At 36.8% G+C, this 14,319-nt stretch overlaps 1 protein-coding gene across 2 annotated transcripts; it reads right to left on the bottom strand.

The window, feature by feature from the left end:
• Positions 1 to 252: 252 nt before the first annotated feature.
• Positions 253 to 13,459, bottom strand: LOC125225373 (guanylate kinase). 2 transcript variants are annotated; one of them, XM_048129057.1, is made up of 5 exons: positions 13,301 to 13,459; positions 12,943 to 13,210; positions 9,405 to 9,628; positions 6,177 to 6,284; positions 253 to 1,058 (listed from the first exon to the last, which is right to left on the bottom strand). In XM_048129057.1, the coding sequence occupies exons 2-5, from the start codon at positions 13,197 to 13,199 to the stop codon at positions 1,042 to 1,044; spliced, it is 606 nt and encodes a 201-aa protein (XP_047985014.1). In that variant the 5' UTR covers positions 13,200 to 13,210; positions 13,301 to 13,459; the 3' UTR covers positions 253 to 1,041. The 2 variants fall into 2 exon arrangements, with proteins under 2 accessions (XP_047985014.1, XP_047985013.1); XM_048129056.1 differs by lacking the exon at positions 253 to 1,058 and adding an exon at positions 4,216 to 4,685.
• Between the last annotated feature and the right edge of the window lie 860 nt (positions 13,460 to 14,319).

Below are 14,319 nucleotides of genomic sequence, written 5' to 3' on the forward strand. Positions count from 1 at the left end.
GGGGGGGGGGGGGGGGACCACAAAACTGGTTGGTAACATCTATTTATAGGGTCTGGGCTCTATACAATATATATCAGAAGTCTGATTGAGGTCCACTATTTTTGCAAACGAACGTCCCCTTGGAGCCTCGTCTACTACACACTAGCACGTGCCAAGCGAGCTACTAGCAAGGTAGGTATGTACCTACTAATCTACCTTGCTATGCTGGCTTGAACGTAATACTTGGCTGAAAAATCAAAATAAAACAACAAAAAGATTTTTAATCCTGTATTTAGGTAACAACATTCACGTTACAACGACAAATGCCTACTAAGTTAGCAACATTCACGGCAACATTATACCTTGATAGGACTAAGATATCAGATGACACAATTCAATTTCCATTAAAGGTATATTTTGGGTTAAATGAGATACTGATATTTTTAATAGGCCTATGTCAGTGGTTTCACACTTTTTCATGAAGCGACCCCTGTAGTAAGATTTTCTTTTTTTTTATTAAAATACCTACTCACTGGTCGAATTTCGAAATAATAAATTACTAATTTAAGTATATATTGCAGATGATTTTGTATCAACTTATGAGTAAAACGTACATCCACAATAAAATAAAAACAATAAATGTTCTTCACAACATATAATACATAAAGAAAACTAATCAAAAACATGCCTAGAGTGTTACCAAGCAAGTTATCTGCACCTGTATAAGACCGAAATACAGCGTTGAACGCGAGCGATCAAGCAAAGTATGAAAATGTCAATGCGTTTATCGCAGCGATATTATTTTCCCTACATTTCGTTGATCGCATAAAACAATCGCGAGCTTTAGAACGCTTTATATCGTCGATCAAACGATGCTCTAATAAGATATAAATTATTTATTCGGTAACACAATTATGATCACGGCATAGTAGGTATTTCTTTAATGGAATGGTTTTTAAATTCAATGCCCAAATAAAAATATAACCTTATAAGAATATATACTAAATACATAATATTCTCCTTAAATAATTAAGCGGCGGTTAACTCCTTGCAGTTTACTTCTTACAGCGAACGGAGGTCTGAAGAAAAAATATTTATTATTTACTTATTATGCTGGTGATAAACCCTTCTTGATTCATTGCACTTAGTTCTATTAGGTACATATGAAATGGAATGTTTCATTTTAATGTATATTGTTCTAACATTTTTAAGTATTAAAAAGTAACGTGTAACGAGATGTAAAGTGTAGACAATAAACGAGGCCCAATGTTCTTTTCATTTGGCACCATAACCGACCTCAGTAAATTAGGTATTATGCCAAGCAATAAATAAGTAGAAACATCACTTAGGCCGATAGTCCACTATCATATGTTTATCATAGAAATATAGGTCTGTATGCCTCCCTTTTTCTCCAACGTGAAGAAAAAGGACGGCATGTTGCCTATGAGCATATTTCTATGATAAACATATGATAGTGGACTATCGGCCTTACAATAAAGTGGTTATGGAAATGTCATTAAAAAAAACTAAGACGCAACTCTTGTTGATCCAGATTAGTTGATTATGTTACATCTACCCAGTTATAGACCTCAATATCATTCAATCAAAGTCTTGCACTAAATCATACTTTCAGTGAGCAATCGACAGTTTTAAAACTCATTATGTTAATTTTTGGTTGCAGAAGGAATGCATTGATAATCTTAAAATTAATGACATTGAACACTTAATCTAGTGCAATACCTACATACATTTAAAAGTGAGTTTGACCCACTAACTATAAGCTTTTAGCTATACTACTTTAACTATTACATACATATTTGAAGCATTGTGGCAGCTTAGGACTGCGTTGCCATTACAGGATTCTCGGTTATGCTAATATTGGTACAAATATTTAAAATCTTTGTTAGCTCATGAAGTTTTCATAGAGGTAGCTGGCAAATCCTTTTAATAAACTTTCCTTGCTATAAATAATAATTAACTACGGATTTGTTAAACCATTCAGTGTGATTCAGTATGTTTGCCACTACCAACAAGTCTTATTTACCTCCTTATTCATAAACGTAATCTAAAGTTATCAAGCCGATAAAGTTCGTTTGTCTCTTTCCGACTATAAGTGTGATAGAAAAGGACAAACGAACTTTATCGGCTTGATAACTTTAGAGTACGTTTATGAATAAGGGCCGGTTGCATCAAACCATCTGTCATCGTTAAAGCATTCGTAAAATTTGATTGTATGGGAAGTTCCATAGACGTCTGCTGCTTGACGATGATGTGTCTGTCAAATGTGGTTGGTGCAACTGGCCCTAAGGGGGTTAATGTATGAACTTGAACAGGCAGAGTAGGAATCAAAATATAAAATAATGAGTGTGATCAACCATTACGAAATCGTTTTTCTATTTTTTCAATAATTAAATAGAAACAAGTGTACAATTAATGTCAAGCAAAATTGTTACATAAAGTACCTATAATATACACTCAATGGTTGCATTTATTGCCAACTCTCCTACACGGCCGGTAATTGCAAAAATGCTATACTTGCCGCAATATTGTGGCAACTGATGTAGTAATGCTATCCTTTTCTATATTACTGGGTTTCCATTGGCATGAAAGAGATAGCAATATGACATCAGTCGCCACTTAATCTTGCGGCAAGGCCGGCATGTATAGTATCAGTTGAATACATTACTAAGACAGGAATATTCTTTAATTTCCTATGCAATCGTAAACAGCATCTGCTCCAGAGAGCCAAGTTGAGTACCTAACAGAAATTTATTTTTAAATACATATTAGCTTCCAAATAAACACAAATATCAGTACATTTTGGGGCAAACATTTGGGAAACATTAATTTTAACATATAGCAAAAATGTTAAAAGAACAGATGACAGGACTCAGTGTTCTTTCAACATTTTAAAAAGTTCCTTAGTATTAAGTGTTTCAGTTACTAAGCATGGATAAATTAAGTGTTGGCTCGCAATTTTATCCAACAATTTATAAAATTATGAATTATGCTATGACTTGTCACTTGATGAGCATGTTTTGTGTACACTCATCACGCGACATGTTTTTATTTAAACTTTACCTAAGTATTCACTATTCACTGGTTTTAAAGATAGCTCTTAAGGTGTTATATCGATCGACTTCGTTAACCATGCAGAATTACATAGAAGTATTCCATACTCGCTAAGTAATTGAACAACACAACTAAACTTACAACTAACAGATGGTTAATGCTGATTTTACATTTTTTCATAATATAATGATACAATTCATTAATAATTATTTACTTATTTGGCTCACAAAACAAGTTAAAGACATTAATAGAAAAATACATTACAATTTTACTAAAGTACTGAGCTGGCCTATAACTCTAAACATGTGTGCACAGATAGTATTTAATTTAAGTAAACAATATGCGCTAGGGAGGTGAGATGTCTTCTTTTATACTAGGTACAATTAGAGTATAATTAGAGAAAAAAACTCATCAGTAAAAATAAAACTTAAAACAAAGCCATAACTACTAATAATATAAAAATATGAAAAATCAGCATTGTTCAACCAAAACCTGAGATTTTTCTAACTTGTACTAGTATAAATTATACTAAAACCCATGTGTTAAAAATAACTTAATAAATGGTAAAGGGCTTAACGTTTATGAAGTGTAACCGTAAATATCCAGGAAGTATATATTATAAAGTCGCCGTCAATAGAACTTGTAAACAATGTAAACAAACCTTGTAGTCAAAATGTTTTTAATTTTCATTCTTACTCATCAGATACTGGCTAAATCCATGTGTTATTTAATTAATTCATATCACATTATGATCCTCAACCTTTAAAATAATTAAATTGTGCTAGAATATTGATATTTTATACAATGGTTTGTTTACACTGTTGACAACACAGATGTCATATATACCATAGATCAAGCAAACGTATCTACTTAGCGTGTCGAATGAACTCAGTGAAATCCACTGAGTTGTCCGTCTTTACTCGCAGCTTGCAGCTTTCGGGCGTCAATTTTTGTAAGTTGATGTCAACCAAAACATAAAAAATGCCTCGTTACGTGATATTCAATTGCAACAACACAAAAATTATGAACAATCAAGAGCCTGAGACATATTTAAAATTACAGGCAAGAATCAACTTCAGTACAAAATTTGACACGCTCGGCCCCTATACAAATATATGAATTTGTTTCTTCTATCTAAATTAAGTTCTGTGGTTGACAATTTCTATTGACGGCGATTTTAGTAACAATAGTAACAGGTAATCTATTAAATTTGATACGCCTATTTTATAATTTTCTGTTTATTTCTCAATTACTTTTACGATTACGCTAGTGGCATCATTGCATATAAGAAATATTTATTTCGTGAATATTAACGGGACACCCAAAATAAGAAAAAAAGTTTCACTTTATGAAATACCTATCGAAATTTTCATAGATGATTATTTTATTGTATGAATCTTAGTATACTAGTCTCTGTAGTTAGTGTCTTCAATCTACGTTGGCAGCTTCGCCGGTGCATATGTCATTTAAAACATCAAACTACGATGAAATTCTGACCCTTGGGGCTATCAAAACCATTGCAAATTTATCTTGTCTGACTACATACACAGGATACACAAAGTGAAACTTCTCAGAAAACATAACCCACTCCATGCGGTGAAATGATTACTCGTTGGGCGTAGGGCAGCCACACTCTGGAAAACAATTAGACACACTTAACACTTTTGTTAGTCAAACAAACACACCACTAATGCATGGTTATGAATTAACAGCAGCTTCGCAGCATATCACCATTGTACTTTTAAGGATTAGTATGGAAATATTTGTATTATGTCATTGTACAATAAACGGCCATAAAGAAAAAGAATGCACACCGGTTTTTCGTCTTCGTAGAGCGTTGTCTCTTTCTTGCTTGTGACGTTAATAGGCTAGTTTCCTACTAGTCAAATCAGCTTCTTTTTATGAACTGTCAAAACGATTTGCTAATATGGAATTACTATGAAATACTGAGGAGTGACGTCACGGTCAATTCATTTACTTTATATTTTTCGGTTTGACTTATTAAATAGAAATTATGTTTAAAATAAGTACTGTCCATATTCTTCTTCTAATTATGTGGTGCTTTATTTCGTGCACTGCATAAAATATTTTATTTTAAGAAAAGGTGTGATACTCAAGATTGGTATCAATTAACCAAAAAAGCTAAACGGTCCGACATTGATTATTTCAATGTTATTCAGATTCTCAAATTTCGTTCCGATTGATTAAGTTTTGAAGGAGGAAAGTGTCGAGAGCGGAACCTCGATTTTCAAGATTTTTTTTGAAATATCTTTTGACTGAGTTGTTCTTAATGGACAATTTTTTTTCGATGAATCTAATAACACTTGTATATTTAACTAAAATTCCCAAGTTGAAAGGGAGTCCTTTCCATTTTAGCATTTTCGCTACCGTATCCTCTTAAGTATAGGAAACTAGCCTATTGTCTCTTTCCAAAGACCGATGTGCATTCTTTATGGCCGTTTACTGTATGTGGAGGATCTTTGAGTTTGGTGTTTTACCGGTATGGCAATACTACCGAGTCTAGAAAAAGATGGAATCCAATGATGATTACATGTGTTTACTTCTAAAATGGGTAAATCAACAGAAGCAGGCTGCTTTATACAGAAAACATAGAACTGGTGGATTGGGTGCATTGCATCAGCTTGTTATAGTTTTTGTATAAAGCAATTATTTTAGGGCCAATACAGTACAGATTGTAACCCAACTGATAATTGTATGCGGACTGCACACAATGTTGCTTTGACTTAGTGCTAAGTGATGAGCATACATGATGAGGTAATTCATATCATAAATCATTTATAACCAAAAAAAGTTATGATATTATTACCTAGCTAAAATGGTGTGTCACACAGCAAACTCTGTCAGACTAACATGAAAGTATATCCGTATTCCCACTGACCTATCAGCCATGCGAGGCCATGCCTCGTGTGCAAATCGTTCGTACCTACTTATGCGGGCACGTTTGCCTGACTGAGGGTCTGAGGCATAGCCACGCGAGACTGCTCGTTCAGTGTGGACCCGGCTAATAACAGATACAAATATACGCAACGCAAAAGGGCTCTTGTCTAGGCTTTATTTCACAAACTGTTACAGCATTCTCAATATAAATCGTGCAAACATCCTACCTTGGTCGTTATCCTTCACATTCTGCGCAATAAACTCGCGCAGTTCCGAATACGCCTTGTCTAAGTTGTCGTTCATGATGATGATGTGGAAGTTGCCGGGCTCCTTGCCTGTAATTAACACAAATACTACTTTAGTATTTGTTACAACGTTAAATAATAGTACATTACGATACAACTGTGGAAAAGAAGAAGTTCGAAACGAGTGGCGATAAATTAATTTCGTACTTTCAAGACGTTATATCTCGGAAACGATAAGAGATAGACCAAAATGGACTTCAGATTTGGGCTTTCGGTGGCACAATAGTGCCACACGAATTTTATATTTTCGTATATATAGACATTTTTTTGGACCGATTTGGATATTTTTTTTTTTCCAAAAAATCTAACCCAGGTGTAAAATCTTTATTTTTTGAGCTAGAAGGCTGAAAAAAATTGTATTTAGGTGTTTTTGTAATACATTTCGGGCCGCTAAGAATCAGCCACATACCATTGTAATTTTTTTTTATTAAAAAAAAACTAATTAAAATTTTGAAAAACCTCCGACATAGTGGACCGATTACCATCAAACATGGCTAAGAACACTCCCGACTAATTCAGCTTTCAAACAAAAAAAACTAAATCAAAATCGGTTCATCCGTTCCAGAGCTACGATGCCACAGACAGACACACACACAGACAAACAGACAGACAGACAGACAGACAGACAGACAGACAGACAGACACGTCAAACTTATAACACCCCGTCGTTTTTGCGTCGGGGGTTAAAAAATCTTACACAAATATTTAAAGACCACACAGCACACAACAGCTTGGTGTTGTTGCAAGCAAGCAAAATTGATGCAAGTCATTCAAATTTTGTTAAGATTCCTATAATTGGTGGTGTTGGCCCTCTTGTATTCAAATTGCCAGTTAAAAAAAGAACATTATAGCCAATGAATGACTTATTATTTGAGTATTGCCAAGATGGCAAACATGTGGAAAATAGCCAACAAAAGTGAAAGGAAATTCACTGCCCTATGTCAATATTAATCTAATTTTATACGGGCAACAATAATTATAATTTTATACGGGTACAATATTAATCTAGTTATAATTTAATTTTATATCCCTGATGCGCTGCAGAAACGAGGCAGCCCCATCAATACCCGGAACGCGTTGTTGTACTGGATCCGAAGGGCTCCGTAAGTCCGCTGCGTATAGAATTTCCATAAGCTGCATCATTATTGACTCACTAGGGCTTATGCACACCGCAGTTGTGCTACAACACTGAACATTGTTATCGATCGATACACATGCGATACGTTACTTTGTAGACCTCTGAATTTCCATATCTATTAGGCAGCGTTCCCACTTATGCGTCGCGTGTCTCGGGGCGCGCAAAGGGCGTCCGCGCCACGCCACCTGAGTGTAATTCAAAAAGCGTCTCCTCAGTACATTTTGTATAGGAAGGACGTAAGGCGCACCGCCAAGCGGCGCGGCGCGCGCCCCGTCGCCGCCACGCCACCTGGGGCGCGTCTTACGTCTTTCCTATACAAAATGTACTGAGGCGTTTTTTGAATTACACTGAAGCGGCGTGGCGCGGACGCCCGTTGCGCGCCCCGAGACACGCGACGCTCTGGTGTGGCCGGTCACTTAGAGCATTTTTTTTATACTACGTCGGTGGCAAACAAGCATACGGTCCGCCTAATGGAAAGCTGTCACCGCAACCTATGGACGCTTGCAACTCAAGGAGTGTCACATGCGCGTTGCCAACCCATTAGAAACTTGTTCACTCCCTTTTGCTGTGTTAAGTACACAGTACAAGGAGTTATGCAGGACGCTTAGTGACCGGCCACACCAGAGCGTCGCGTGTCTCGGGGCGCGCAACGGGCGTCCGCGCCACGCCGCTTCAGTGTAATTCAAAAAACGCCTCCTCAGTACATTTTGTATAGGAAAGACGTAAGACGCGCCCCAGGTGGCGTGGCGGCGAAGGGGCGCGCGCCGCGCCGCTTGGCGGTGCGCCTTACGTCCTTCCTATACAAAATGTACTGAGGAGACGCTTTTTGAATTACACTCAGGTGGCGTGGCGCGGACGCCCTTTGCGCGCCCCGAGACACGCGACGCATAAGTGGGAACGCTGCCTTAGGGCTCAGCCACGACATTGGTCTAAGCGCGACAGTGGTGAGCGGCGGCCATACATTGGAACGAGACACAGCGATTTTTCATTCACACGGGACTTTTCATTCGCACGTATGGATGCCGCTCACCGCTGTCGCGCTTAGACCAATGTCGTGGCTGGGCCGTTATGCGCCGTCGATGAGCGTTTATATCAGTACTAAACCAGTGAGCTACAACTTCGGCGTTGTCGTCACTTTCTATCAAGTGCCACTAAGGTCAATCACTGGCCAGTTTATAAAAAAAAATATTTCGTAAAAAGGGCCGGGTGACGCGTGTTCGATCCATTACGCGGGTTTTGTATCGTGAACAACGCAAACAAACACGTCAGTGGAATGAGAAACACGCTGTTGATGCGCGTGCTTAAAACGTCGATACTTAGCGCGTAAATAACATACACACATACATACATACATACATAACATAGGCCCTACATGAATCACAGTCACCATGCAACTTCTTTGCGGGTGAAATAATAGATTCATCATCCTCCTTGCGTTATCCCGGCATTTGCCACGGCTCATGGAAGCCTGGGGTACGCTTTCAAAACTAATACCAAGATTTGGCTTAGATACTAGTTTTTACGAAAGCGACTGCCATCTGACCTACCCGAAGGTTAAACTAGACCTTATTGGAATTAGTCTGGTTTCCTCACAATGTTTTCCTTCACCGAAAAATAATAGATTATGATGATAATAAAAATGTATCTCTGATGGTTCAGTGCCTCTTAGAATAGTAGGTCAGTACCATTATGAAAGACTTTTAGAGGATTAATTAAAAATCTCAGCATAATTGAAAATCTTCCCTCTCTTCTCAGCATATCCTCACTACTTTTAAAAAAACTTGTATCTTCGTCTGTCAATGAAAAGAAAATTGTAGTAAGTATGTATGGAATGCATATAGACTTACTGCGTTTTAACTTTGAGGAACAGCGTGAGACGAGATTTTTTAAAGTACTGACGATATTCGTGTCCACTGCTGAACTTATGCCTCTTTCATGGATTTCCATTCCGTTCTATATGCGACGGTTCTGTGCTAGGTCGAATTGAAAATAATACAATAAAAAGTATTTACCAAATACAATCTCCTTCATAGCTGTCTCGAGTCTAAGCTTCAATGCGGCATCAGACTCTGTGTTTCGTGCACGCAGGCGTCTCTCCAGCTCATCGATTGAAGGCGGCATCACAAACACCAGCAGAGGGTCGAGGTCTGATTTCTTCACTTGTTTCACACCTTCTATCTCGATATCGAGGACACAGATCTTTCCGGTGCGGCGAACATCTTCAACGGCTCTCTTGCTGGAATTATGAAACAACACAGTTAATATAATTTCTTGTAAGAGGTTGAACCAAACTGAAACATTCACGTTTAAAGATACCAGGGTATGTAGTCGAATGGCACAAACGCTCACAAAACGAAACGCTCGTAGATATCTATCTCTATCGCTCTTGCGTATTGGCGCGACAGAGCCAGACTACCTTTCGCGGCGTTTCGTTTTCGTTTCGCGTAGCAGAAATGCCATTCGCATAAGGCACCGGGAAAAGTTAGTTTGGGAGTATAAACTGTTAGTGGTATATTTGCCCTAATGTTAGGGCTAGGGGTCACAACTTGTGACCCCTAGCCCTAACATTAGGGCAAATATACCACAACCTCGGAGGAAATATAGACTGGAGTAGCCTTCATGTTGTGTCTACGTACAAATAATTCTGCCAAGATTCGCGGGAGGTGAGGAAATAACACATGTAAAGGAGTACTCACAAATGCAAAAAATATTATTGTCAATACACACGCACATTATGATAAAAAAATAACACATGCTCATTATGATGCACACAGACATATCACACATGGAAATACTTCGTAGAAACACAGTGTATACGGACACTAAATGCGCACGTGTGTGTCTCAAACTATAGGGATGAGGCAGGCATCGATAACTGAAGTCGATAATAATTAATGAAGCAAATTATAATTTTAATGATGTCGTTGTTTTTTCTAGATCTGTTTAATGTTTGGCACTATTATAATCATATTAAGATTCACTAATGACAATCCTGGGTAGTAGGTATCACGCGGGTGGACTAGCGATGGATAATAGGATTAGTAGGTAAAGAAATATTTGACATTTTGATAAAACATTAATTTATTTTTCCAGACTAACTAATCAACAACGTTTACTGCGGTTGGTGGTACTAAATCATTATAGACAAACTTGGTTAAATAAATAAACTAGAAATGGTTTAGTCTTCATTAACTGTTTTCAATACTGGTAGTTCAAAGTGTAAAGTTTATTAAGTACATGTAATAAAACTCAAATCATTCTCTTTCGGAAAATTGCAAATATATTTCAAATGAATTGTGTGATCAAGGTTTGCAAATCATACTTTTTTATCGATAGTTGGTATTTCATCGACCATGCCCACATCTCTACGACGAAGTCTCGGTCAAATGATTTTTCTAATTTTCAATTTTATTATCCTTGTCAATATTATTATAATATATGCTCTATTCTAATTGAAATTAGGTTAATTCTTACAAAATATATAAATGAAGTCTCGTGGGGAGTGCGTCTTTTTATGAATAAATTGATATATAAATATCGACCCTATTGTAAACCACATTAGGTATCTTCTTAAACAGCAAAAAATCGAAGTCTCGTGGGGAGTGTTCGTGACGTAATTTCTACCCACCAACAAATTTCAAATCGATTGCATTCGATCACATAAATCGATATTCGATGACGTATGACAAAAATATTATCATTTAGATAATAAAAACAGTAATATAACAATATTAAAATTACTTACAAATGGAATATTATGCCATCTTTTTGCAAACTTGAGGTATTTGAGCGCTTATTACAAGTGTTCACAGCACACGCGGGCATTTTTAATTACCAGTGATATGTGTCGTGGCGATTCTGTGAATGAGCATGAATCGATTGTGAAATTGTATTTACGTGACTTTATGAACATTTGTTCAAGTTTTTTGGCAGAGGGGTAAGTAACTGAAAGGCTACTCCAGTCTATATTTCCTCCGAGACCACAACAGTTTATACTCCCAAAGTGTCACAACAAGGCAAAGGTTTAAAGGAGGTTTCTAAAAAAGCAGATAATGTATTGTAGTGTGAGCTTCAAGTGCTTATTTTCAATACAAAATCAGTTCTGCAACTAGGATTGTATGGTTATCTCCATACAAATTGCATACCAGGTACATTATCTGAATTTTTGATCTACACTTATAAATTGCTAATTTTTGTGTGGTAGGGCACAGCACAGCGGATATCGTCTCGCTCGAATCTAGAGCAGAGCCCAACTGGGGTAGTACCTCCGCCTTACAGAAGACCGCAGCCAAATAGCACTAGACCCTACTCATAGTGTTGTGTTCCTGTCGGTGAGTAAGGTTGCCAGAGCTCAACGAGGGTGCGGTGTGCTGATGACGGGAGGACTTACGGAACTAACTTGTTCCGTTTATTGTCCTTTGAGTCGTCGGCAACCCGAACCCTCCTTGGAACTTGTACACTCTTTTTGCTGTGTACTTAACACAGCAAAAGGGAATGTACAAGTTTCTAATGGGGTGGCAACGCGCATGTGACACTGTTTGAGTTGCAGGCGTCCATAGGTTACGGTGACCGCTTTACATCAGGCGGGCCGTATACTTGTTTGCCACCGACGTAGTATAAAAAAAAAAATTGCGTATGACAGTTTATGATAAATTGCCACTAATCAGTAGAAGTTTATGAGTACTTAATGTCTCCTTATTCATATTTACATAGTCATTAACTGGCTGGTAATAAATTTATAACTGTGTACAGTAGTGTTGTGTTGATATTACATATTTGTTAACAAGAACATACACACATAAACAATGTAATTGTTACCGCGATTACCACGATACTTCGGTTACCGCGATAGTTACTCATGAAATAAAATGGAAACGGATCAAATCGCGTAATGTAATTGTTTTTAATAAATTGACCAGATTTATGTATTTTGAGAGGATAAGTAGGTTCAACAATATAAACATGATTTTTACCTTGAGGACAATAATGTGGCTTTACAGCAGAGAATCCACAAATTTTGATCGTAAGTCCCTGTGTACTTGTACGAGTACAAATTAAATTCAAGTTTTGAACTTTTAAAGAAACAAAAGAAAATTCCAGATTCAAAACCAAAAAAAAAACCTAATGAATTTCAGATATTCTAGACATTCTAATAATAGTGTAAATATACAAAAGAAAGCAGCAATATGGGTTGATTCAGTAAGCTTAACCAACATTTTTTTTATAATCGAATAATCAAATCCCTATCAAGGATTAGTAAAAAGAATTAGAATTTACAGATGGGTGTGGAACTACGGACACACAATGTTTATAAAATGTGTACACAATATGAAACTACAAAATAGTGAGTCAACTCATGAAAATACAACTCTAGAAATAATAACTCATATTCAATCTATTTGCAAGCGAGTGTGCAGATTCTGGTTTATTCAGCGGAGTAAACACTGGTTTCAAAATAGGCACAATGAACTTTGGCACATTGCCAAGGTTCACATCACAACATTGTGAAAAAGCACATGGTCAGCCTGAATCCAGAAAACTCAAACTTACCTTGTCCCATAAGTGTTCCCACTGAATGTAGCGGTTTCTAGAAATTCACCTTTTTCAATGGCAGCGAGCATTTCATCTTTTGTAGTGAAATGGTAATGGACTCCATTCTTCTCACCCGGCCGGGGGCCTCTCGTCGTGTGAGAAACGCTGAACCCAAACTTGTCAGGAAATTCTTTAAGAAGGCGCTTCAGCAGAGTACTCTTTCCAGATCCCGATGGACCGCACAATACCAAAGGTCGAGGCCCTTTCTGCACCATTGTTGCAAAAACTGAATGCAAATCAAATTAGATTATTACAATGACGCCGCGCGTAACCTAGGTTAAGAATTACACGTTTACACTGAATGAATGAGTATTACATTTGATAAAATTCGTGGTGGTATCCGGTAAGTCTTCTGCCTTCCTTAATTGATTTTTGCTTACTGAATGAATAACTGAATAAAACTGTAAACAATTGCAGATTATTATCGATATTGGTTACAAGCTTAGCCTCTTGAGCCGATTGACGTTTATATGACTAAATTGACATTTGACGTATGTCACCGACGGGTGTTGCCATGCTACGCCTAATATTTTTCGTAACATTGATGTCTATTCTCTATAATTTATTTATCTATACAGGGTGGAAAAATCGAATGCCACATGGATGGCAACTACCTTAAATATTGTAAATAGCACATTTTGTGTAAGGGAGACTTTCCTTTGTTTTTAAAAACAATAAATTCTGCATTTAAGGATTTATGAAAAATCGCTTGCCTCAGTCGGGACTATTTTATGATGCAGATTGAAAGGGTTACTGATAAGGTTCATTTTTCTCTAAATAACAAATACAATCAGAATAACGGAAGGCCATGAAAATTTGGCACATTAATTGGCACGTTATTTTTTGTCACATATGACCGGTTCGTGTCCCGACTGAGGCAAAAGTATATAATAGTATCAATTGTAATTTCAACTCAATTTTAAATATTTTTTTAAATACCTATGTACATGTGACGTGTAAAAGTGCCCCTGTGGCCTATTTGCTGAATAAATTATTTTGATTTTGATTTTGATTTTTTGATTTTGTGGCATTCGATTTTTCCACCCTGTATATATATTTATCTATATCTATTTTAGATTATTTATTATTTAAGATTTCCACTTTGTAACAAAAATAGGTATTTGCTTCTAAGAAATCATTTTCATATTTTGAGGCATTTGTTCTATTGGTAGAATTAGTTGTACGTAATTAGCCAGCAATGAAATTAAAATGTTAAAACTTAATTTGTCGGTATAAAGGTCGGTAATCATAATTATGTTTTTCGTGATCATGATGCTTGTAACTGCGTCAAAATATCGGTAGCTAATGACAAAAATCAAAACGGTTTTCCCGGTC

Source organism: Leguminivora glycinivorella, chromosome 4 (assembly GCF_023078275.1).
Source record: "Leguminivora glycinivorella isolate SPB_JAAS2020 chromosome 4, LegGlyc_1.1, whole genome shotgun sequence".
Taxonomy (NCBI): domain Eukaryota; kingdom Metazoa; phylum Arthropoda; class Insecta; order Lepidoptera; family Tortricidae; genus Leguminivora; species Leguminivora glycinivorella.

Bases quoted from the DNA above. Each gene is read 5' to 3' on its own strand.
- LOC125225373 (XM_048129056.1), bottom strand. From the start codon at position 13,199: ATGGTGCAGAAAGGGCCTCGACCTTTGGTATTGTGCGGTCCATCGGGA. The intron at 6,285-9,404 runs GTAAATACTTTT...TGTTAATTACAG, and splicing joins TATGAAGGAGATTGTATTTG to GCAAGGAGCCCGGCAACTTC. The intron at 4,686-6,176 runs GTAGGATGTTTG...ATTGTTTTCCAG, and splicing joins TGTGAAGGATAACGACCAAG to AGTGTGGCTGCCCTACGCCC.